The sequence below is a fragment of the Capricornis sumatraensis genome, chromosome 1 (genome assembly GCF_032405125.1).
Source record: "Capricornis sumatraensis isolate serow.1 chromosome 1, serow.2, whole genome shotgun sequence".
Lineage (NCBI taxonomy): Eukaryota > Metazoa > Chordata > Mammalia > Artiodactyla > Bovidae > Capricornis > Capricornis sumatraensis.
Window position 1 is genome coordinate 240,693,802 of NC_091069.1, and position 26,719 is coordinate 240,720,520.

Here is a 26,719-nt window from a genome sequence, read left to right on the forward strand (position 1 = left end):
AACAACACAAAATCTATTTGCCATCTCTGTATTAGGTGTTCAGAGCAAATTAGGTCTTCAGACAAAGCCTGATTCAAACCCACAGAGACCTGGAGAGAAGCTGTCATGTGGGAGGACTCTCCTGATGGGGTAGAAGGCAGGCCCAGGGCCGCAGGTCGTGGACATGCTTAGGCCTGCCTGCTGCGTCGCCACTTCTCTGGGGGTGGGAACAGGGTCTGGCAACCACTTCTCAGGTGTAGCAGAAAATAACCACTAATATGCTTTTACTAAGACAGCCAAAGTTTCAGCTTCACAAAATGCTGTTTGGGTGATAGCTGGTGGAACTGGGAAGCGGTAACATGAGAAAGTCTGGGGCAGCTGATCCGAAATCCCAGAAAGGCCTCCTTTGGGTATACTTGTGACTAAGATTAGCGTCATGGTATCTGACTGTGCCTAGGGCCTGGATCTCACTTTAAAGTTTGTCCAAATGATATTTCACTTTTTATCATTGGCAAATTAATGTTTCTTTAAATTAAGAGTTTTATTTGGTAAGGAATGTTGTAGTTGGCAAACTCTTAGCACTTCACACCTTTAGGAAGCATGGGGTGGTACTGCAACCCTGCTCACTGGGGATAGTGTGCCCAGGTCCAGGACCATTTGGAGCAGAGAAGCCTCCCAGAAGTGCCCTTGCACACCTATGAATGAGAGCGAGAATAACACCCATCAGGGATGGCCGGGAGCTTTGCTATTCTCTTCAAGGGAGTGACGATTAACAACACCACTTGGGGCAGAGCCAGGAGGGGGCCTCAGGAAAATGTCGGATCCCAGGAGAGGGGGCCAGGGAGAGGCGAGGCAGTGCAGGAAGGGAGAGGTGAGAAAGGGTGACTGATGAGTGAAGGGGTGACTGACTGGTGAGCTTCCAGCCAGGCGAGTGCCCAGTGGGAAACCACCTCAGCACCCACCTCGGAAAGGGCTTATAGAGTTTCGATTTTCAGCTCACTCATTCTCTGACAGAGTGACGCGGCTGGATAGGAGTGGTTGGAAGTACCTGGACATTAGGAGAAGTTTGGGAAAGAGGTTTGTTGTTGAGCCCTGGTAGTTCAGCTGGTAAAGAATCCACCTACAATGCAGAACCCAGTTCATATTCCTGGGTTGGGAAGATCCCCTGGAGAAAGGATAGGCTACCCATTCCAGTATTCTTGGGCTTCCCTGGTGGCTCAGGTGGTAAAGAATCCTCCTGTAATGCGGGAGACTTGAGTTCGATCCCTGGGTTTGGAAGATTCCCTGGAGAAGGGAACAGCTACTCACTCCAGGATTCTGGCCTGGAGAATTCCATGGACTGTATAGTCCATGGGGTCGCAAACAGTCAAACACAACTGAGTGTTTTCACTTTCAAACCAATAGTCAGGTCAGCTTTGCAGCTTCTCTGTACTTCTAGAGACTGTTGCAGCCCAGCATTTTCCAAATTTTGTTTGATGAAATAATGCTGGGTCAAGTAGACTTCTGCAGAACTTCTCAGATCGTTGTGTGATGCGACCTACAAAAGGGGAGGAAGTGGACATTTCTCTCAAATCCTTTTTTTTTACAAAACATCTAGTGGGCAAGTATAGCTTGGCACCCACTTTGAAGACCAACTCTGAGTGTTCAGGGGGAGAAAGTGGAAAGGCAGTGGTGAGTAGACCCATGCCCCGGGGCATTGTGGGAAGACACACAGCTGTCATTTGCTGCCATGGCGATGGTAGCATATCCTCTGACCACAGCTGAATGACGCTTTGAACTCTGAAACACTTAACATCCTAATTGTCAAGTCACAGGTTGATTTTCTCTGCCAGTGAATGTGCTAGAAACTACAGTCAAAATGAATGTTAACCCCTTCAGAGTAATCCCTTGGAGGCCACTTTGTACCTTTTAAACTTGTTTAAGAATTTCTATCCTTAACATGCAGAGCAAGGTTATGAACTACACAAGAAAGTCAGTATTGTTATTCTGTGAAAACACATTTAGCAGGCAAAGGATTCTAAATGGAGCTCTTATGAAATCAATAAGGAAAAAAATACCACATCAGTAGGAAAATAAGCGATTCACAAAGTAAGTTTAAAATGGCAAATATATGAAAAATACTATACTGAAATTTTAATAAATACACAGAAACAGTGAGATGTCATTTCATTTTTTAAAAAATCTTAAAGGATTAATGACAATCAAGTGTCAAATTTTTGCAATACAAACCACCCCAAAATTCAGTTCCTTAAAACATTTAACAGCTCTCAAGTTTACGGGTTGTCTGGGTGTTCTTGTCTAAGCCACACATGGCTGCTTGCAGGTCTTGGCTAGCCTCACCACTGTGTGTGGTCAGTGGGAGGGCTGGCTGAAGATCAGCTGGTCCGGGGTGGCCTCACCTGAGATGGCTCTGCTCTGCTCCCTGTGGTCTCTTGCCCTCCGCAGGCTAGGTTAGGCGCAGTTACACGGCAGCTATGGCTGGAATCCCAAGAATGGAAGTGGAAGCAGCAGAGTCACTTGGCATAGGTTCCAAGCCTGCACAGCATCATTTCATGCTAACTGGCCAGACCACATCATCAGGCCAACCCAAATGTGGGAAGGAATAAATGACCTCTTTTTGGAAGGAAATACAAAGTATTATAACCAATTTTGCCACCAAACACAGAAAGGATGAGCAAAGTAGACACTCTCTTACACTGTTGAGAGAATCATAAAATCATTCAGGAGATTTTGCCAATATCTAACAAAAGCCTTAAAAATCTCCATACCCTTCAATACATGTTTAAGAGTTTATTTGAAGAAACCGATTTGGAGAGTGTGTATAGCAGTGTGTCAGAATGTTTGGGTTTCTCTGGTGGCTCCGTGGTAAAGAATCTGCCTGCCAACACAGGAGATGCAGGTTCATTTCCTGGGTCAGGAAGATCCCCTGGAGGAGGAAATGGCAACCCACTCCAGTATTCTTGCTGAGATAATCCCCTGGACAGAGGAGCCTGGTGGGCTACAGTCCGTGGAGTCACAGAAGAATCAGACACAACTTAGCAACTAGACAACATCAGAATGTTCATCACATCATTGTTTAAATAGCAGAACATTTGGGAAATCTTAAATATCCAACAAAAAGAAATTTCTTCTTATGATTATAAACCATCTGTAGAATAGAGTACTATGCAGCCATTTCAAATGACTTGTGACTATATTCAGTAACATGTAATGTAAAGACAAGTGAAGAAACAGGATACAAAAACATGTTTATTATTATCCTGCTTTGCATTGTCACCTATTTTACATCGTTCTGTATCACATAAGTTCTGTTTTAATTCTACTTTTGCTTTTGCGTTTGATTGGTGTTTTAAAATTTTTATTTTAATTTAAATTAGCATAAAGTTTTGGATTTCCTGATGTGCAGTTCTATGTGTTTTAACTTATGCTCAGATTCATGACATCACCACCACAATCAGAATACAAAGCAGTTCTGTCACCCCCAAAATTCCCTGGTACAGACTCTGTATAGAGTCACATCCTCCCATCACTCCTAAGAGGGTTGTTGAGAAGTATCGCTTGATATGGCTGTACTGAAAGGTGTTTATCCATTCACCCGCTGAAGGACATTTAGATGTTTCCAGTTTGGGATAATTATGAATAGAGCTTCTATAAGCATTTGTGTACATGTTTTTGTGTGAATGTAAAGAGTTTCATTTCTCTGGGATAAAAGCACAAAATTATACTTGTTGAGTCGTATGTTAAGTACCTGCTTTGTTTTTTAAGAAACTGCTAAACTATTTCCCAGAATGGCTGCATCATTTTACAATCTCACCAGCATCTGGGAGGGATCTAGTTTCTCTGCAATCTCATCAGCATATAGCATTATCATTATTTTTTATTATTGCTCTTCTAATAGATGTAGTATCTCATTCTGCTTTCAGTTTGCATTTTCCTAATGGTTAATCATGTTGAACATCCTTAATTTCTTATTTGGTGAGATATCCATTATTTTACCCATTTTCTAATTGGATTGTCTTCGCACTTTTGTGAAAAATCAATTTGCCGTATTTGTGTGGGTCTATTTCTTAATTCTATTATGTTCCATTGAGCTATATATCTATCACTTTGTCAATATCACACTGTGTGATTACTGTAGCTTTATAGAACATCTTAAAATCCATTGGTGTTCTCCTTTTTCTCAAAATTAACTTGGTTTTTCTAGTTGCAATATCTTTCTACCTAAATTTGAGAATCATCTGGCCTCTATTTACAATCTACAAAATTCCTGCAAGGAGTTTAATTGAAATCGCATGAAATCTATAGATGAATTTAGGGAGATTTGCCAACTTGAAGGAAATGGCAACTCACTCCAGTGTTCTTGCCTGGAGAATCCCAGGGACGGCGGAGCCTGGTGGGCTGCCGTCTATGGGGTCACACAGAGTCGGACACGACTGAAGTGACTTAGCAGTAGCAGCAGCAGCCAACTTGACAATACTGAGTCTTCCAGTTCATGAACATAACATATTTTCCTGTGTATTTAGTCAGTCAGTTCAGTCCCTCAGTAAGGTCTGACTCTTTGTGACCCCATGGACTGCAGCATGCCAGGCTTCCCTGTCCATCACCGACTCCTGGAGCTTGCTCAAACTCATGTCCATCAGATCAATGATGCCATCCAGCCATTTCATCCTCTGACATCCCCTTCTCCTCCTACCTTCAATCTTTCCCAGCACCAAGGTCTTTTCCAATGAATTTAAGTCTGCTTTAATTGGTTTGATCATAATTTTTAGTTTTAGCATAAAATTCCTGCTTTTTTTTCTTAAGATTTACACTTAACTATTTCATTTTTTGGAGCCTTGGGAGATAGTAATTTTAAAATTCAATTTCTAATCATTTATTGTCAACATAAATATAATTGATTTTGAGGTGCTGACCTTGTATCCTGTGACCATTCTTAAACTTACTTTTTAGTTCTAGGAAATTCTTGTATAGATTACTTGGGATTTTTCCATGTAGACAGAAATGTCTGTGAATAGGAGTTTCACTTCTTTCTTTGTAATCTATATGACTTTTCTTTCTTTCTCTTTTATTTCTATTATTTCACCAGGCAGAATTTCAGTACAGTGTTCATTAGGAACAGTGAGAGTGGCCACCCATGCCTTGTTCCAAATCCCTGGGGGAAAGATTTCCACTTTTCACCATTAAATATGCGGTTAGCTCTAGGTTTTTGGAAGGTGCCCTTTTCCAGATTAAGAAGCTTCCTTCTATTCCTAGTTTCTTGAGAGGTTTGTTGAGTGGATGTTAAATTTTGTCAAATGCTTTTTCTGTATCAATTGATATGATCATGTGGGTCTTCCTTAGCCTGCTAATATGATGAATTACAACCACTGATTTTTCAAATATTGAGCTAACCTTGCATTCCCAAAGTGGTACGTTATTCTTTCACTATACTGCTGGATTTAATTTTCTAATATTTTTTGAGAATTTTTATGTTTATGTTTACAAGGGATATGCTCTATAGTATTCTTTTCTTATACTGTTTTTGTCTGGTTTGGGAATCAGATTGATGATGGCCTCATAAAATACATATGAAGTATTTGCTGCTTTTCTATTTTCTGAACGATCTTGTGCAGAATTGAATTTTAAAACTACTGACAGTTTTGTTAGAATTTGCCAGTGGAACCTTCTGGACCTGGTTTTGGTTTGGTTTTTGTTTGTTTGTTTTTGAAAAATTTTGAACTACAAGCTTAGTTTTAAAAATACATATGGGAAAATTCAGGTTATTACTCCTTCAGTGAGTTTTGGTAGTTTATAGCTTTCAAGGAAATGGTCCATTTCAGTTGCAGAAATTACCTGTAAAGAGTTATTTATACTATTCCTTATTATTCTTTTAGTATACATGGGATCTATAGTGATAACCCTCATCTCAGCTGTATTGGTGTCTTGATTCCTGATTTGTGTCTTGTCTCTTTTTATTTGGCCACTCTAGTTAGAGGTCTATCAATTTTACTGATTTTTTCAATGAACCAGCTCTTGGTTGTGTTGATTATTCTGTCATTATTTCTTCAAATATTTTTCTGCATCACACTATTTCTTCTCTATTTCTGGGGTCTCAGTAACATGAGTGTTAAATCTTCAGGTACTATCCCACAGGTTCTGTTCACTGTTTCTCTCTGTTGTTCTTGTTGAGTAATTCTATTGCTCTCTCTTCAAGTTCACTGACTCTTTTTTTTTTTTTTTTTTGGTCATCTCTATTTTGCTACTGAGTATATGCAGGTATTTTTTAAATAATTGTATTTTTCAGTTCTAAAATTTTTGTTTCTTCTTTTTATCTTCCAAGTTTTGCTGGTACTTTGTATCTTTTCATTTATTTCAAGACGATTTACCTCACTTTTTAGAGCATGGTTATCATGGCTGTTTTAAAATCTCTGGCTGATAAATCCAAAATCTGTGTCCCCGTCAGGTTAGCATCTGTTTATTTTCTTTTCCTTTTTAAGTTGATATTTTCCAGGGTCCCTCTATACTGAGTAACAGGATTTTAGCCTTTGCCAGATCTGCCCCGCACATGCACCACACAGCGGCCAATCAAGGCATTGTTTTATACTGTAGTTTAGCTCGCAAAGACTGTGGTATAATGTTTAGGATAAGCGCATGCACAGTGTGAATGAGATCCATTCATGTAGAGGTGACCTCAGGAGTTCATCCATAACTTAATGGAATTGCTCTCTTGATTCCCTCCTCTTTACAACCCACTTGCCAGTCCTCCAGCCCTAAATCTTGGGACTTTAGCTTTCCTACTCTTCTGGGTGCATCTCTGTGTCTGCATCTGGAAACAACCAGTGGAGAACAGAGAGAGGGAAAGAAATCAATGAGTATTTTCCCCTACACTCTTGGGAATCATAGCTTCACTGGTAACCACCTCCCTTACAAAGACTTAGGTGTCTGTTGGGCCACCAAACTCACGGCTGCACTGATACCAGCAGAATTTCCCTGGGGCTGAGTCAGGAGATGAAAGAAAAAAGGGGAAAAACAAGAGGGTTTCCTCCACTATGACTCTGAGAGTCCTCCTTCTCACTCCACAAGCCAAAAGAGCGAGCTTCTCTTGGAGCACTTTTTCTCTGCATCCACTGTGCCCTTGTGCATTTGGGTCTGCCTTTGAGTCCAGTCTAGGTAATGCCACAGGGGAAGGGAATGGTCAACTCTGCCAATTTGATGATGCTTTAAATTCTAATCTTCTTCCCCAGTTTGCCTTCTATCATTTGCTTTGAAGTGTCCTCAAATAGTCAGTCTATTCATTCTTTCCAGTGCATTGAGTGGGAGAGACACGGTGGAAGTTGTTTACTCCATCTTGCCCAGACTTGAAAACTCTCTGCTTATTTCTTGCTTTGGGGTTTTGTAAACAAAATTATCTGCATATTCAAAAGAAAGGTCTACAATCAATTGTGTGCTGTTGTTCAAACATGTGTCATGAGACATTGCACCCTTCTCTGGCAGCGTCTGGCTGAGAAGATCACTTCCTATTCCCCTGCAGGAACACAGCTGACTGTGGAGGTCCACGCTCGGGATGCCATGCCCCAGCTGTTCAAGAAGTTCTCCTTAGCTAAACGTACGTGCATACAGGGCTGGTCGTGTTTGGAGGAGCGGCACGGAGGGCTGGGGCAGCTGGAAGGGCCAGAGCCCAACCCGGGGAAACTTCTGGGAGAAGGAAGAGTGACCTGGGCCTACACACAGGGAACCAGCAGAGCCATGGCAGCTTCGCCCTGGGACACTCTCTTCTCCACACTCAATAACCCCTGTTCTTGGGTCACACAAGGCATTTAGCTAAACACGAATTTCATCACAAGAATTTTGTTGTTCTTAGACGCCGTGTATTGACTGCCTAAAAAGTGGCATGCGCTGTCCATAAGCACTGTACACTCAATTGGTTTTTAACTCTTTGTTATACACCAGTATTAGCCCTACTTTTTAGATCAGCAAAGGCTCAGAAATGTGAGCTAACTGCCTGTCTCCCAGTTAGGAAGCAGGTCAGAAGCCTGGTCCAAATGAAGCCCATGCCCTTAGCCACCATGCTTGGCTGCCTTCCGTGCTCTGCGCACAGACCCAGACCCAGGCCTGCGACGCCTCCTCTGCTCCCTTCATGGTCCTTACCCTGTATCTGTCCATCCTGGGGCTACACAGGGGCCTGGGGAAACTCCAGCCAAGGAACAGAGGCTGCAGAACAGCCCAGGCTGAGGTGCACTGCACGTCCACTGAGGCCTCAGCAGCCAGGAGACCGGGAGGGCAGGCCCTGGGAGTCGGCTAGCTGGGTTCAGATCTCAGCTGTGAGACCTCAGGCAAGTAGCTTAACCTCTCTTGTGTACTCAATTTCCTCATGTACCAAAGAAGGAAAATGATTCAAAGTCCCTCAAAGGATTGCTGTGAGGTTACGTGAGACAGTCAATAAAGCACAAGCCAGGCAATAGTAAGTACACAAAACATCTGGCTACTATTTTGAACCCCTGTCACTCTACCGAAGAATGTAGATGGAAACAAAATATGAACGTAAGAAAGACAAGGTCCACTGTTTCTCAGAATGACCTATGTACGTTTGCAACCTTCTATTTTTTTATTTACAGCCAACAATGACCTTCAAGGGCAAAGAATAACTTCCCTTGGCACCGCTATCCCCAGCTCCTCCTGGTTCCATCAGGGACCCCCATCTTCCTGACCTGGTTTCAAATCAGCAAGAAATTATCTCCTGTTGTTTATGGAGTCTAATGACAGTTAGTGACCATTCTGCCTTACTGGGCTTCTCTGGTGGCTCAGATGGTAACGAATCTGCCTGTAATGCAGGGGACCCGGGTTCAATCCCTGGGTCATGAAGGTCCCCTGGAGGAGGGAATGTATCACTACCTACTCCAGTATTCTTGCCTGGAGAATTCCATGGACAGAGGAGCCTGGTGGGCTACAGTCTGTGGGGTCGCAAAGAGTCGGACATGACTAAGCGACTAACACACACACACACACACACACACTGCCTTAATCATCCTGCATTTATAGATTTGATTGCCCTTGAACCTTCCTGAGGAATATTTCCCCTCTTTCCCCTTTCATGTCTGCTCGTGGTCAGTTCTTCTCCTGAGATCATCTGGCAGTGTGAATTGACTGACACCCTCAGGATCTCCAGCTGTGGTCCAAGATGGCAGGAACATCCAGTGTGGAGGCAGGAACAGGGACTCCAGGCCAGCCTGCTGAGTAATCCCAAGCCTTGATGTTCTAGAAAATTCTTTCTCTGCTCACAGACTGAACTCTTTCTTGTCATCCCCCATTGGCTCTCAGTCCTCCATATCTCACCAGAAAGCCCAGGGCATTCCTAGCAGTAGTTTGGTGGTGGGTGGGGATGAGAGCAAGAATACTGTGAGATGGAGAGTGAAGATGAGGGGTCAGAACCACCACACAGAGAATCATCCGTGCTTGCCTTTCTATTTCTTCTGAAGTGTCTCAACTCCTGACCTTTGGGATATTGTAGGTTTACAAGTTGATAAAAATGGAAACACAAGACCCCGGCAGCCTGGAGGGAAAGATACCCATGGTAAGTTGCAAAGCCTTCTTGGGGTTGTTTTCTGAGACTGGGTTAGCCTCATGAGCCAATCTGCAGTCAGTTGGAAATGGCTCCCTGGAGCAGTCCAGCTCCTTAGAGCTGGGTATCTGGGGCCATCTCAGGGCTCAGGAGACAAGAGTATCATGATTGACTGACAATGTCTGCTATGGACACAGGTGGAGAAGTGAAAAGCTCACACACCAGATGTGATCCCAAAGCTAAAGCACAAACCCCACCAATAACAAGGCAGCCCATTATGGGAAACATTAGAACAGAATTCAGAATTGAATTAAGTTTTAAAGCAAGTGTCTGTAAGGTAGGAGGCATGTGAATCAGCAAAGTGAGACAGGGGAAGAAATCCTGAAGGGGTGATGGACAGCCTGTGTTCGAATCTTAATTTTGTTCCTTACTCACCTTCCCATAAAGAAGGCTGAGCACCAAAGAACTGATGCTTTCAAATTGTGGTGTTGGAGAAGACTCTTGAGAGTCCCTTGGACAACGAAGAGATCAAACCAGTCATTCCTAAAGGAAATCAACCCTGAATATTTATTGGAAGGACTGATACTAAAGCTGAAGCTCCAATACTGGAAAAGACTCTGATGCGAGGAAAGATTGAGGGCAGGAGGAGAAGGAAGTGAACAAGGATGAGATAGTTGGATGGCATTACCGACTCAGTGGACATTTGAATTTGAGCAAGCTCTGGGAGATGGTGGAGGGCAGAGGAGCCTTGTGTGCTTCAGTCCATGGGGTCACAAAGAGTCAGACACAAGAGCAATAGCAGCAACACCTTCCCTGGGCCTCAGTTTCCCCCTCAGTAGACCAGATGGCATCTAAGGCTTAGTACAGTTTGTTACTTCTTCCTATTGTTTTGCTTTAAAATTAGAATAATTTAGTTAATGCCACTGGTATTTTAAATGTATTTATGCAAAATCATATTCAAATCTTACATAATCTGCTCAAAAAGTAAATTTAATGAGGCATAAATCATTATGGGTATTTTTAATGTTCAGATATTGTAAAATGAAACCAAGAAAGGGTAAAACTAATAATAGGGTTTTCAGTCCCATTTTAGAAATGCCATCCTTCTTCGAAATGGGGGCAGGGGAGACCTCATTTGCAGAGCTGAAGCTTGTTAAACGTGTAAGTCATCTCATATCCACTCAGGTCACCGTGATGGCCCTCGTCAGAGGTGCAGGAGCCAGAGTCCACGGGGGGAGAGGACACTGAGAAGGGGGGAGCTCAGCAGGGCCTGCCGCTGCATCCCCATCCCTTCTGAGAGCCCAGCTGGGTGAGGGCCCCATGGTGGACCACCCAGGATGGCTCTGAGGTGATCTGAGTGATCAGAGGGGAGAAATCCCAGCTCTGGCATGAGACAGGTGAGCCGTGATGGCACTGGGAGCCTCTGGGTAAGACTGTGCAGGACAGAAGGCTGGAGGCAATCAGAGGAGGGGAGCCAGGGAAGGCCTTGGTCCTTGTAGAGGAGCAGAAAAGGAAGGAAGAAGACGCTGGATTGCTGAGCAAGGCTGCACCCTCAAGTAGAGTGTGTGCTGTCTCCCACCCACCGCACACCCTGCCTTCTCTTAGGACAGGAATAGCCTCAGATCCTGGCATGTCAGAGGCTCCCCACCTTGCCCCATGTGAGGACTACTGCAGCAGGTCAGCAGGGACTGAAGGAGCAGACAGAGGTGGCCAAAGCCAGTCTGAGCTTGAGAAGGAAGTAAAAGGCTTTGGTCCTATCAGGAAGGGGCCTGCATTAGTGGGGACATGCAGAAGGGTCCATGTGGCCTGCTCCTGATGCTGAACTTGACTGGAGCCTGGGATCTCCTCTGTGGCTGGACAATGGCCAGCTCCCTAACCAGCTGGCAGTGCCTCACATGCAGTGCCAGCCCTGGGAGGGTTGCAGAGCAGCTTAAGCCAGAGCTGGTGGTGACACCTTGTCCCCATCAAGGAAGCCACTGCATCTATCTCGGTGGGAACAGCAGCTCTGCCTCCAAAATACTGTCTCCAACTCTTTTACACTCTGACTTGCAGCCCTGGTTCCGACTGCGCAACCTCCGTGCTTGCTGCTCTGCTCCTCCTGTAGCTTGTGTACTTACTTAAAAACATTTAATAAGTTATTCTTCTGCTTAAACTAAAAATAGAGGGGGCTGTCCTCAGCGGATGTGTGGGTTACACACAGGAACAGCTCCGCACTGGGCACAGAGATATTATATCCCTGTTCTGTGCTTGCCTGCAAAGGACCCCTCTTTGCACCCTTCCAGGGAGCAGAGCACCTCTAACCTTACCGCTTGATCCACTATCTCATTCACTCCCCAAGATACCCCACAGATACATGCTTGAGGCCAGGCTACTGGATTCAGCAACTCCCAGTGAGGGGGACGTCAGCCAGCCATTCCAGGCCGTGTGTAGTCCCACCAGGCACTTTCCCCATCCCTCTGCTCCTCCCAGACTTGCTGTCATGTCCTGTGGCCCCCAAAGCACCCCTCACTCATCCCTCCTCCATCAAGACATGGCAGAATGAGAGCTGACCCCCTGGAGTTGGGGGATCAGTGCCCCTTTGGCTCCATCCTCCTCTCACTCCCTTCCTGACCTCCCACCCAGGTTGCCTGACTTTGGTCAGCCTGGGCCTTGAATAAGAAAGACCCAGCCAAAGCCCAGGCTCTTCTCTGGGCTGGGGCAGGGGTTTGCTACCTGTCCATCCTTGGGTGGCTCTGACCATTGATCAGTTAGCTCTGCAGTAGCTACCTGAGTCTGCCCTGTGTCTGGGCTCCCTCTGAGAAAGGCTGGACATAGGTGAGGGATTCTGAGACCCAGCCTCCCTTGGGGGCCCCCCACCTTACCTTCGGCACCTGTTGCCGGAACTCTTAACTTTCTCATGGTGCATACAGTCTCCAGCTGATCACGGGCAAGGGAAGAAGCCTGACTGGGTGCCAGATGCACCTCACCCCATGGAGGCCCAAGTGGCCAAGAACCACCATGCCCTCCTCCAACACCCAGAGTGCCCTGCAGCACATCCACCCGGGGCACCATAGCCAGGGCATCAGGGGCCAACAGCATTGCCTGGATCCTTCCCACAGAGCACTGTTTCTGGAAAAGCTAGCAGAGAATCTGCAGAAACCTACCTGGTGGGAGAAGGGATTCTATCGCAGTCTGCCTGGGGCTGCTGAGTTCACTGAGGTGCAGTCTCTATACTGCTGACTTCCCGGGTCTCCTTAGGGTCCCTGTGAGTCTCCCAGAGGACTAGAGGAGTTGCGACAGTTCCCAAAGAGGGACCGTTCTAGGAGATCTAGCTCTTGAGAGCAGTGTTTCAGTCTAGGAGTCATGCTGAAGGTCAGGCAGTCATGGCTCCTCACAAAGACAGGGAGGCCTGATCCAGGCGGTCCTGCTGGCCAGTCTCAGCCACTGACCAGCGCCCCTGTGTTTCCAGCCTACCCCTGGGACCGCTCCAGCCTGAAGTCCATGTCCCTGGACCTGCGGCAGTTTGAGAAGCTGGACACCTATGCCTCACAGGTAGGAGAGCCAACCCCTCTGCTTGTGTGCCCCCCAACCCTCAAGACAGCTTGGAGTGTCCTAACCCAGGGTGGCAAAGCCTCTGCCCGACCCTTGTAAGTATATCCTGAGTCCCTCGGGTGGGTGGTCCTGAGTGCCTTTCCACAGCGTGGAAAAGGATGGGGGATAAAAGGCCAGGACACAGGCCACCTCATTTCCCCCACCCCACTTACAGTCCTGATGCTCTCATCCTGGGCCATACACCTTGTCCCATCCCCTTGATAGACTCCTCTGATTAGCCCTGTCTGTCCTCACCTACCCATTTGGGCATTGCTGTTGCCCAGCCCTGTCAGCCCCAGCCCATGCACGGAGGGCACAAAAGGATGGGAGAGGACCACGAATGCCAGCACCCATGTGACTCCAGCCGTCCTCACCCCTGGAGCACGTGGGCAGCTGAGCTTCCACACCTCTGGGCCTGGGCGCATCTGGGGTGGGTGCGGGGCAGCTACAAGCGCTGAAGCACTAAGGACACACCGGGGTTCTGGGAGTCAGGCAGGAGCCTCACCACAGATAGTCTGATTGGAGCAGCCAAGGAGCTGGACCCATTGCTAAGGTCACAGTGAGCCGCCTGGGCTAGTAAGCCAGGAACTCATCGTTGCCCTAGAAAAACCACCCTGGGGTGAGCACACGGTGGGTACTCAGGAACCTTGCTTGTTGAACTGATGAGTGATGATGGGCGCTTGGATCAAGAGAGTCCGATTCGAGGCAGGGACGTCAGTAGGAGGACATCCAGCTGTCCAGGCAGGATGAGGCATCCCTGGATGAGGCGGGGACGTTGAGAACAGAGAGGAGCTGGAGGCAGAGAGGGGGCCCCTGCCCAGTGTGTGTGCAGTGAAGGGAAGATGGGGAGAGGGGCTTGCCCGTCTCTGGGCCGGGTAGCGGAGGACTGGAGGGCAGGCACTTGGCACAGGGAGCAAGGAAGCAGGAGCCTGTGTTAGGGGATGATGAGTTTGTTGGGATGCAGTGAGCTCTGGTGCCTGCGGAAATGACCACTGGGCAGCTGCATAGCCAAGCCTGGACCCGTATCCTGGCTGGAGAGAAACCCTTGGGCCAGAAACCCTGCCTTGGGAGCCATCAGATTCATTTAAGAGTTGAAGTCCTAGAGGGGACATCATCTTGGGGAAGACAGGCCGGGAATCCAAAGGGCCTGGATCTGCCTGAGGCCAGGCAAGATCTGGAAGGATCAGTGTTCTGGAAAGCACAGGCATGGTCAACAGCATGGGCTGTTCACTCTGGCCAGGCAAGGCTAGCACAGGGTCCTTTCCATTCTTCTACATTGAAGTCCTTCTTACTTCTTGGTAGGGGGCAGCTCAGAGGAAGGCTGGAAGTCTCAGCTAGGCTCCAGCAGGCTGAGGCGCAAATGAGGGGGTGAAGGAGGAGGCAGTGGAGAGAAGACCCCACAGGAGCCTGGCAAGGAAGGAAGGCTAGACGTGGGCAGTCCAGTGAGAGAGACTGGGAGGTGTTTTGAAGAGACACGGCAGACAGGAGAGGATGGGATGCCCAGGATAGGAAGGAAGAAGTCAGAACACAGCCAAGCAAGGGCACCGCTTGAGGAAGGAAGAGCAGGCTCTGCTGAGGCAGAAACCCGGACTGGAGGCCTACAGAGAGGCTGGCTGAGCAGGAGGGAGGTCTTATTGGTAAGGAAGCCATGCCTGGGCCTTGCAGAGTCTGAGGCCAGGTCTTCTGCGAATTAGGGAAGGAAAGGGAGGACATCCAGAGTCTGAGCAGGGTGGGGTAAGTTGTCACAGCCTCCAGAAGGGATAGACAGACTGCTGGACAGGCCCAGAGAGCAGTGCATGAATGGGGACCAAAGGACCAGAATCCACAGAACTGAAGCCATGGGTTAAGTCAAGAGTCAGCCAGACTATCATGTGGGCCTACAATGTGTCGGGTGTGGTGCTAGACCCAGGAAGGGGACAGAAACAAGGACCATGCGGTTGGAGCAGCTGACCAAGGGGGCACACGGGAGGGGCCTGGAGGTCTTCCTGTGGTCAGAGGGTGGATCCTGGAGAGCCTCGGAAACATGCCAGGAGAGAACAGGTCAGGAGGATCTCAGTGGGGGCTGACCGAGGTGTGCACAATCACTGCAGAAGTAAGTTCCCAGGTGCCCCTGCTTCTCTAGAAAGAGTGACCAGGGCTGCCTTTCAGCAATGCCAACCCTGAGGGCCCCTGCTGGAAAACCTAACTTGTTCTTTTTTTCTAAATTATAGTAAAATATATGTGACATAAAATCTACCATTTGAGTCATTTTTAAGTGTACAATCCAGTGGCATTAGTTACACTGCCAGTGTTGTACGATCGTCACTATCGCCTTCTTCCAAAATCAGCCTAAAGAGGAACTTTGTACCCATTAACCAATGACTCCCCATTCTGTCTCCTCCCAGCCCCTGGCAACCTCTAATTCCATTCCTAGGTATATAGGCCCAAAAAACAAAGACTGATCCTCAGATACTTGTTCACCAATCCTCGTAGGGGCAATATTCACAATAGCCAAAAGGTAGAAACAATGTCAGTGGCCATCAGAGATGAATGGATAACCTATCTACTATCTCCATGAATTTATCTAGTATTTCATGTAAGTGGAATCATACACTGTGTCTTTTTGTGTCTGACTTGTTTCACTTAGCATCATGTTTTCAAGGTTCATCCAAGTTGCAACATGTAGGGGAACCTCATTCCTTTTCATCAGTTCAGTTCAGTTCAGTTGCTCAGTCGTGTCCGACTCTTTGCGACCCCATGAACCACAGCACGCCAGGCCTCCCTGTCCATCACCAACTCCCATGGATGAGTAATATTTCATTGCATGGATATACCATACTTGGTTATCCATTCATCTCTGATGGCCACTTACATTGTTTCTACCTTCTGGCTATTGTGAATATTGCCCCTAGGAGGATTGGTGAACAAGTATCTGAAAATCTGTCTTTGTTTTGGGGGTGTATATACCTAGGAGTAGAATTGCTGAGTCACATGGTAATTCCATCTTGAAATTTTTGAGGAACTACCAAACTTGCCCACAGCAGCTGCATCGCTTTACATTTACAGGGATTCTAATTTCTTCACATTTTTGCCTTTGTGTGTATGTGTGTGATTGCCTACCTTTTTTTAAACTACAGTCATCCTAGTGGGTATGAGGTAGTATCTCGCTGTAGTTTTGATTTGCACTTCTCTAGTGACTAATGATAGACTTCCCCGGTGGCTCAGAGGTTAAAGCGTCTAATGATAAACATCTTTTTATGTTTTTATTGGCCATCTAAATTTTTGGAGAACTGTACGTTCACATCCTTGGCCCATTTTAAAATTGGGTTTGCTTTTGTTGTTGAATTACAGGAGTTCTTTGTATATTCTGGATATTAAACCTTTATCAGATACATTATTTGCAAATTTTTTCTTCCATCTGTAAGTTATCTTTTCACTGTCTTAATATTGTCCTTTGATGCACAGAGGTTTTTATTCTTATGTAGCTCAATTAATCCATTTTTTCTTTTGTATCCCATGATTTTAGCATCATATCTAAGAATCCATTGCCAAACCCAAAGTCATGGTGATTTACCCCTGTGTTTTCTTCTAGGAGTTTTATGGTTTAAGTTCTTATATTTAGGTCACTGATTATTTTTGAGTTAATTTTTTATATGGTATGACGTAAGGGGTCCAGCTTCATTCTTTTGCACATGAATATCCAGTTGTTCAGGCCCTGATGTAGCGCACCCCTCCCACTCCCCAGGTGACAGTCAAGAGTGGCCTCGAGGAGCTGGTGAGCGACCTGCTCCAGGAGGCCCACAGTGACCTGGAGATTGTCCGTGCCATCTGGATCTGGATCTGCCACCACATAGGTAGGCCCGCCTGTGGAGCTGCTGGCTCTGGGACACTGTTCCCAGAGGCACATCTCTGGGCTTAATTCCATCACCAGTGTGTGTGCAGTAAGATGGAAGGTGAAGGAGAAGGACTCCCAAGGTTCAGTAACCAGACTAAGGAAGGTTAACTCATATGCACCAGCTGCCCATGTTTACTCCCCCAAGTCTGTGCGCTCTGTGAAGCGCCAGGGGTAGGGATCCCACCTGGCCCTTTGCCCACAGCCAGAGCTGAGGCCCCTCACCTAGCCACAACCTTCCCTCAGTCCTGCCTTCCTGGTCGACCTGCTCCACAGAGATGAGAACCCAGAGCAGAAGGTTGTTTCAAGGAAGCAGGTGGCTGGGGACGAGTCAAAGTTGTTTGAAAAGTTACTGCAGCACCAGAGGTTTCTCAAAGCATCCATGCCAGGAAGGGTGGGCACCCCTCTGCTTGTTCCTTACTCCCACACCAGTGACCTCGCTGCCACTCAGCCTGGTCTCCAAGTTCTGAGAGCCAGGGGCCACGCAGCTTTCCCCAGCTCTGCACAGGACCCCCTCAGCTGTCTGACCAGCTCAGGCCAAGCCCCAGGAGGTTGCTAAGGGGAAGCTGGCTGCTGCCTCCTACAGTCCGTGGAGAAGCAAGTGGCAGGATGGACTTCTAGTGACTTCCCTGCGACATAGTGACCAGCAGAGATCCCCTACCTGCTGTCACTGGGCTTTCCTTTTGTCCTCCCAGAGCGGCAGTTAGGGATGCAGCTTAGAGGATGAACTCACCTGACTCAGGTAGGCCATCTGGCCACAGGACCTGAAGGGCCAGCCTCTGCCACGTCAACCTCAGCTGTTCAGCCTGGGCCTAATAAGGGGGCAGGATGGGGATCGGAACATCTGATATGACATTGTGTGTGGCCCCCACCCTCACACACACACACACACACACACACCCTCACACACGCACACGCCCAAACACACACTCACCCTCACACACACACCCTCACACACACACATCCTTACACACACACACCCTCACACACACACACCCTTACACACACACCCTCACACACACACACCCAAATACACACACACATGTCCTCACACACACTCTTACACACACACACACCCTCACACACACATCCTCACACACACACACCCTTACACACACACCCTCACACACACACACCCAAACACACACACACATGCCTTCACACACACCCTTACACACACACACCCTCACACACACACACCCAAACACGCACACACCCTCACACACACACACCCTCACACACACACCCTCACACACACATCCTCACACACACACATGCCCTCACACACACCCTCACACACACACACACACACCATCATACACACCCTCACACATGCACACCCTGACACACACCCTGACACACACACACACTCACTCTCACAAACACACACGCTCACCCTCACACACACAAACACACTCATCCTCACACACACACACAAACACCCTCACACCCTCACACACACACACCCTCACACACACACATACACCCTCACACATACCCTCCACACACCCTCACACACACACACACTCTCTCACACACACACATACCCTCACACACACACACCCTTGCACCCTCACACCCAAACACACACACACACCCTCACACACACACACACCCTCGCACACACCCTCACACACATCCTCACACACACACCCTTGCACCCTCACACACACCCTCAAACCCAAACACACACACACACACCCTCTCTCACACACACACCCTTGCACACATCCTCACACACACCCTCACACACAACCTCACACACAGACGCACCCTCTCTCACACACACACACCCTCACACACACCCTCACACACACCCTCCACACACCCTCACACACACACCCTCACATATACACACCCTCACACCCTCACACACACACACACGCACCCTCACACACACCTTCACACACACACAGCCCCACACACACACACCCCGTGGGCACACGTGGGCACACACACACCCTTTGTGCCCTCAAAGGCCACAGTACCTGCCTCAAGGCCTCACACAGGTCTTAGGCTCTCTCGTTAGCCAAGTAAAGTGGCCTGTCTTCACTTTCGGGGATGAGTGTTAACAGTAACTCAGCATGCTCCATGTGGGTAGTGTGAGGCCTTGGCCTTGGAGCTGCAGCAGGGGGCAGCCTCACTGGCTCTGCTTACAGAGCTGCGTGCTCGTGGGGACGTGTGGGCAGAGCTCCCAACTGCCCAAGTGATGTGTTGGCCCCTCCCCTCCCAGCCCCTCCTCAGACCTAAAGAGCCAGGTGGTCCCTTCTGCCAATGCCTTGCTCTTCCTCCCACCAGCCAAGGGTACATTTCCCAGATATCACCCAGCCTGGGGCCCTGTTCCCTTCAGTCCACAGCAGCCTCTCCTGGGCCCAAGGGAGGCCACCCCAAGTGATGCTGGAAGCAGAGCAGAGGGCGGGGGCAGTGGGGTGGACCCCTCTCTCCTCTGTACCAGCCTGCTCATCTCCAAGGACCTGGTTCCTCACAGCCTCCTCCTCTGCTCTCCAGAATACGACATCGAGGCTGCCCAGGAGAAGGACCGCCAGGCCTTCAAACCCACCGCCATCCTGCAGACCCAGAAGACCAACTGTGATGGCTATGCTGGGCTCTTTGAGAGAATGTGCAGGTACAAAGGGCTCCCAGGCTGACCACCCTGACCCAGCGCTTCCCCCTGCCACCTGCCCTGTGCCTTCACCCATGCACTGGGCCGAAATGGGAGTTTGCAAACTCTACTCTGAATCCAAGTGAGTTTTGAAAAGGTCAATTTCTCCCTTTTTAACACCAGCATAATTGACTTTGTACCATCTGCCGGGCTTCGCGATACATTAACATAATGGCAGATGAATGCACAGAGATAATTTGGTTATAAAAGGCCCTTTTTCCACCTTCTCCCATCTCTGTGCAGCTGAAGGTTAGAAGAATGGCAGATGTGGGAATGCCAGGACCATGGCTGCAGGCGCCAGGCGGACTATGAAAGGCTGTCCTCGGGGCTGGCGCAGGGGCCTCTTGGGAGAACAAAAGCCCCCCCACCTGAAAAAAATTTGTCCATTGGAAAGGCTGAATCACTAGGCAGCAGCTCCTCTCTTGGAGCCTTTGGGGTCTGTTTCCGTTGCTCTGGGAGCGAGCACCTGGCCAGGATGCCTGAGGCTGGGTGGGGGGAGGAGGAGGGGCAACGCAGAGGTGGTGAGAGCAGGCACGAGGCTGGTAGGGAAGGCGTTGCTGTTTGGAGAACTCGCTGCTGGTTTTGTGTGACCTGGAGACGGACTCCAGGCTGGGGGAACCCTGCTGACCCCACAGTTTCCTCTGCCCACTGTCTAAGTTCTGCTGTGTTCCCCCAGTAACAATCAGCCAGCCCTGGGGGCCACTGCAAAGCCCCTCCCCAGGGGGGTAGACAGACTGCACCCACTGCCCGCGTGGACCTCTGGGAACGAGTCTTCTCAGGCTCCCAAACGTCAGCCGACCAGAACTGCAGGGGGCAGTTTGTCAAACCAAGAGCAGAGACGATGATAACTAAGTGTCCACAGGAGGTAATAGAGTGACAGTGTTGTACCACGGCCATACGATGTCCTGTTCCCAGGGGGACACGCCACCCACTCTGGGCCTGACCCCCAGCCCTCCAGGCTCCCATCCGCATCACCACCACCCAGCACAGACACGCTGCTCCACCCCTTCTGTTCTCTCTCTGCTCTTCCATCCCCTACCTCCGAGCCCACCCCTGAGACCACAGCCCCAGAGGGGACCCGAGGGTCAGCGGGCAGAGGATGCCAAGCCCTCTGCAACCCACCCACCGCCCCACACATTCCCACGCTACCCCAGACTTCAGGGCTTCCAGGAACCCAGGTCCTCAGCAGCCCCCTGCCCTGGCTCCCGGGCCCTAGGTTCCGAACAAGACTAAAAGCTCACACTGTCCCCATGACGTCCTCCAAACTGCAGCCTCGCCTCCCCTTCCAGCCCTGCCCCCTCTGCCACTGCCCGCACTTCACACTTTGGCTAATCCTGCTCCATCTGCTCACTTTGCCTCTCAGTGCTCTTCAGGCCCCTCCCCTCCCTCTCCAGATGCCATCAACATACCTATACACCAGCTCAGGTCTTGCTTAGGCTTTTATTTAATCACTTTTCTAAATTAAAAATAAAACTTAACTATAGGTGATTTATGAAGTGCATAGAAGAAAACAGAAGAAAATTAAGCTACCCTGAATCCTACCAGTTAGAGAACACTTAACATTGTGTCCTATTGCTTTCTGGACTTTGTTCTCTCATATAGCCTTTGCCTGTGCTCATTTCTTCTTATAGGTTTTACATGTCTTCATGTCTCCCCCCACCTTCCCTTTGAACATCCATCTCAGAATCCTATACACAGGTAGGCCCTCAGTGACAGGAAATGACAAGATATTCCTCGCAGACTTGTATGAGTTTGACCTTCTTTTTTAAAATAAGGGAATAGCCCTCCATCTATGCTCAGCTCTATTTGAACCTAGCATCTTTCAGAGTGTAATTATTTTCATCTTAATTTGCAAATTTGAAAACACTCGGGGTTTTAAGTCACAGAGTATATTTTTTTTATCCAATAGAAGTCTTCCTAGCATGGTATGGAAGGAGTCCCAGATTCACAGCCAGAAAGACTCTTCCAGGCCTCAGTTAGTTTACCAGTCCTTGATTCCCAGTCCTTAACGTCCCACTCATTAGCTTTGCTCCCTTTGGAAGGCACTAAGCTTCTGGGTGCTGGGAGGGATTGGGGGCAGGAGGAGAAGGGGACAATAGAGGAGGAGATGGCTGGATGGCATCACCGACCCAATGGACGTGAGTCTGAGTGAACTCTGGGAGCTGGTGATGGACAGGGAGGCCTGGCGTGCTGCGATTCATGGGGTCTCAGTCGGACACGACTGAGTGACTGAACTGAACTGAACTGAACTGAAGCTTCTGGGAGCCTCGGTTTTCTCATCTGTACACTGGGGGCTCCATTGCCTACTGGCAGAACTAAAGGAGAACTTGGGGGCTGTTATTTTTAACCCTCCCTGTCCTCTTAGTATTGGAGTGTCTTTGCTGTGTAGAACTTTCCTACAGACCACATAGACTCACATAGGCTCAGAAAATTGACATTGGCCTTGAGTGGAACTGCAACTCTTTGGCCTGGTCCAGAGGCTTAACAATGGCCATTTTCTGGCTTGAAGCCAATCATTAAAAGCCCAACGTTTTGCATCATTTAAAGTTATGTTCCCACCTGGCAGTTACCCTGTGAAATACTCTCCACATAGCCTGGGATATTTAACAATAGCTCACAGTTCTCTGAATTCCTTTAACTTTGGCTTTAAAGATCAGTAACCTCGGCCATGCGTCTTTCCTACATCCTCTTCTCTTTAAAATAACTGCTGAAGGTTTGGTAAATTCATTAGCAGATCCCTTAATAACCAAGGACGTGTAATCCACACTTGCTGATTTATCCCTGCTTAGTTGTCAGAGTGGCCTCTTAGCGAGAGTTGTGTCCACATAGCTGGCATTACTTCTACCAGTCCAGTCTGCCTCCTTGCAATGGCCTCATTAAAGACTGATTTAATAAAGTAGTTTGGTGGGGAATTCAGATATTTTTGCAACATCATTTCCTCATCGTCTTTCTCAAGTAACCAGTGTGCCTTTTTTGTTAGCGCTGCTGCTTGTAACTGCTGGTCCAGTTTCTTTCTGACTTTCTCTCGTCCGGCATTCACGTCTCTCCTTTTGCCTCAGTTCCCCGACAGCCTTCACGAATTCCGCTTCATTGCTGTGCAAGGGTCATGCTTGATTCCCCGGAATTCTGCCAGCAAGTCAGCCTCCAGTGCAATTTCTTCCCCTGTTACCACGGTGCTACCACCACCAGCTAGCAGATTTTCCAGGGACTTTGGAGAAAGCCAAGAGCTTATTACCAGTTTCAGGCTCTGATGCGGAGGAGACTGGCTGTCACCAGTCAGATGTCAGTCTGTTTCCCATGCATCTTCCAGCTGTCACAGCGGTGTGCTGCTGCTCCGCATCATGTCCCAGACGATCCCAGAACCTCACTTGGTTCCAGAGGCCCCAAAGGCTGAATATACAGGATAACCTTAAATTATCTCCATCCTATATGGCCTCTGAAAGGAACATCTAAACCCCACCACCCTTTTAGATACATCGAAGGACAGTGCTCATGAAGATGAATTGCACCACTATAGCAAACCAATCTTTACTTTTACTTTGTATACCACCTGGAATTTTATGCCACTGCTGCTGCTGCTAAGTCGCTTCAGTCATGTCTGACATTGTGTGACCCCATAGATGGCAGCCCATCAGGCTCCCCCGTCCCTGGGATTCTCCAGGCAAGAACGCTGGAGTGGGTTGCCATTTCCTTGGATTGAAACAAACCTTGCTGTACAAAAAGTCTGGTGCAATGCAGATCCTCCTGAACTGGGCATCGGGACCCACGAGTCCTGGCACTGCCTTGCCCCCAAGCCTTCTGTGTGTCCCCAGGCAAGTCAGCTTCCCTCTCTGAACTGCTGACTCTTCACTTATCACAGAGGAGACCCTGAAGTCAACCTCCAAAGGCTCTAACAGGCCTGTGGAGTGAGAATTATTACCATGATTACAGTTACTGACCTCACTGTAAGCGGGGGAGTGGCACAAGGAAAGGAGAAGAGGACCATATACAGAAATATAAACACTGCCAACTTTATAACAAATCAGCTACATAAACTGTGAAACATAAGTCATGGTTATGCATGTCATGCTGCAGTGTAGAAACCACAAACTGGGCTCCCTGGTAGCTCAGCTGGTAAAGAAGCCGCCTGCAATGCGGGAGACCCAGATTCAGTCCCTGGGTTGGGGTGATCCCCTGGAGAAGGGAAAGGCTACCCACTCCAGTATTCTGGCCTGGAGAATTCCATGGGGTTGCAAAGAGTCGGACACGACTGAGCAACTTTTGCTTTCACTTTCGTTTTGGAATTATATACATACTTAGTTTTTATTGAAATATAGTTGGTTTGCAATGTGGTGTTAGTTTCAGGTGTACAGCAAAATGATTCAGTTATACATATATATATAATATTCATTTTTACATTCTCTTCCATTATAGATTATTTTAAGATATTGAATATAATTCCCTGTGCTATACGGTAGGACCTTGTTGGTTATCTGCTTTACATATAGTAGTGTGTATCTTTAATCCCAAACTCCTACTTGATCTCCTACCCCGCCTCCCCTTTGGGAACCATAAATTTGTTTTCTGTGACCTTCTTGAGGACCATTTTGGGAACTGCAGGCCCTAAAAATTCTAATTCATGTGTTTTCCCGGTTAAACTGGCCATTGGGCTTAAAGGTATTGAAACCATGTTTCCTAATTTTACTATTGGAAATCGCAGTGTTTTCCTCAAGACAGGAAAACAGCATGCTTCGCTACCTCTCCTACAGCTCCTTTCCACCCTCCCTCTTTCCCATGTGGCCCCGACATCCAGGGAGAAGTGGTCAGAGCTAAGGAAGCCCACTGCGGTCAGAGGCTGATGTGTGCAGGGTGCACTGTCCACCCCAGGCCACTCAGCCATCCTGCTGCTGGGGCCCGGATCATCGCTGGTTTTTGCTTTTTTTTTAATTGGAGGCTAATTACTTTACAATACTGTAGTGGTTTTTGCTATACATTCACATGAATCAGCCATGGGTGTACATGTGTTCCCCATCCTGAACCCCCACACCCCACCTCCCCGTCCCATCCCTCAGAGTCATCCCAGTGCACCAGCCCTGAGCACCCTGCTGTTTAAAGTGACAGTCACAGTCTGGATCCATTGTCTCCTCAGTATTACCCCCGGCGCTGAAGTTTTCCAAACTGTCAAAAGTAAAAACCAAGACTCTGCAGCCTGAGGTTATTAGACACATCTCCTTGGCTGATATTTTGGGCTCTATTTTGGGATGGCTGGTCAGGGTTCTTTAAGAGATGGAAGTGTTTCTCATCCTCTGCCCGTTCTTCAGTGCTCTCTCAGATCTTTCCAGCAAATTCCTCCCCCTTTGGGTTTCCTGAAAGAGCTATGCTTAGTTGTTCAGTTGTGTCCAGCTCTTTGCGACCCCATGGATGTAGCCCACCAGGTTCCTCTGTACATGGGGATTCTCCAGGCAAGAATACTGGAGTGGGTTGCCATGCCCTACTCCAAGGGATCTTGCCAACCCAGGGATCAAACCCAGGTCTCCCGCATTGCAGGCAGGTTCTTTACCGTCTGAGCCACCAGGGAAGCCCAAGAGCTATGCTTATCACTAGGATTTTTGTCATGGTTCACATTTTCTTCCTACTATGAGAACATCCAGGGTGGCCAGTGAGCTTTATTTTTAGAGCATCATAATTTATTATGTTAGAGTATTTATTATATTTCTAAATGATATGATATGGGATATTATTTCATACAGGGGATATGATCCCCTGTACAGTGCTTTGCAGAGTGTGTACAGTCAGCAATCTTTGGAGGCCTGAGGTGGTTGTGGGTCACCTGACCAGCAACTAGCAGCTGGAATGACTAGTTCCACATTTTTGCGTGAGAGTTATGGATTATTAACAATAATACTCTACATTATGACTGCTTTGTCCAACTCATCTTGCACACTGCTGCCTGGTAATAAAATATCCTCATATCATATTAAAGCATGGCAGAAGCTTACCACTGAGGGGATTTTTTCATCTTTATTCTGCCCCAGGCATTCCCCACAGCCCTCCCAGCTTCTCCTCAGCCTGTCAGTGGAGAATCAACCCCTAGAGATCATTTAACACCAACCTTTCGTTTTGCCCGTGATGAGCTTGGCAAGGTCACAATGGAGTGAACGGGTTCTCCAGGCTCAACCCAGGCCAGTCTCACCCCCTCCAGCCCCAAGCCCTCAGGGAGGACATCCAGACACTCCCTTCTCCCTCTTGCAGCCCTTCCCAGGCACAGGGTGGGGTGTTCACGCTTATTCCCCGACTTGGTGCTCAAATCTGACCTCCAGTTTGGCCCTGGGTGGGAGGATACCTCTGCCCAGGGCCACGGCTTCTCCCAGGAGGACACTTAGCTCAAGCCAGCCCTCTACCCGCATCAGCACCAGCCCATCTTTATCATAGCACCCAGAGGCCACGTGGGAACTCAGTGCCTCTCCTGCCTCCCCTGATGTTGGGTGGCTCTGAGTGGAGGACAAGCGTGCTCCTGAGGACCATAGCTCCCTTCCCTTCCCTGCGAAGCGACCCCTTCCCATCCTCCACGTGCCGGCCACTCATTTCTCCCTCCTCCAGTCCTAGAAATTCATGGGCACCAACATTCTGGCAAAGAAAGGAAAATAACTCACTAAAAGTGTCATTTTCAAGTAGCACTTATGATTTTTTCTTCCAATTCGAAAAGCAACACATAATCATCATTGAACATTTTAAAAATAGAGAGAAGTTCAAAGAAGAAAATTAAAATCATCCCAAATCCCATCACTAAGAGACCGGATGACTTTGGTGCTGTCTCTCGCACTCTGCCCTCCCCCACAGTTTCTGGTTCTCCATGCACACACACGCACGCATGCACACGCACGTGCGCGCACACACACACACACACACACACTCAGGGATTGTGCTGATGATGGGGTTTTGTAGAAGGTTGTCAATTAACAGTAAATGTGTCAGGAGCATCTCTTATCTCGCTAAATATTTTTCACCACATTCCTTCTCCTTATCCACTCTCTGAGTATGTGGAGCCCTACCTCCAATGGAAGGCCCCGCCTATCCCAGTATCTTCATCGCACCCCTCTGGGCTTGCATGCACCCCTCC

At 48.2% G+C, this 26,719-nt stretch overlaps 1 protein-coding gene across 3 annotated transcripts in view; it reads left to right on the plus strand.

The window, feature by feature from the left end:
* KY (kyphoscoliosis peptidase) overlaps window positions 1-26,719 on the plus strand; it is a 46,632-nt gene that overhangs the window by 10,999 nt on the left and 8,914 nt on the right. For 2 of the 3 annotated variants that reach the window (XM_068982796.1, XM_068982811.1), the window contains 5 exons: window positions 7,490-7,564; window positions 9,467-9,529; window positions 12,966-13,048; window positions 16,812-16,920; window positions 19,467-19,584. In XM_068982796.1, coding sequence (XP_068838897.1) covers window positions 7,490-7,564; window positions 9,467-9,529; window positions 12,966-13,048; window positions 16,812-16,920; window positions 19,467-19,584 — 448 coding nt within the window. Of the gene's footprint in view, window positions 1-7,489; window positions 7,580-9,466; window positions 9,530-12,965; window positions 13,049-16,811; window positions 16,921-19,466; window positions 19,585-26,719 lie in introns of all 3 variants that reach the window. The other variant, XM_068982803.1, reaches the window with a different exon arrangement.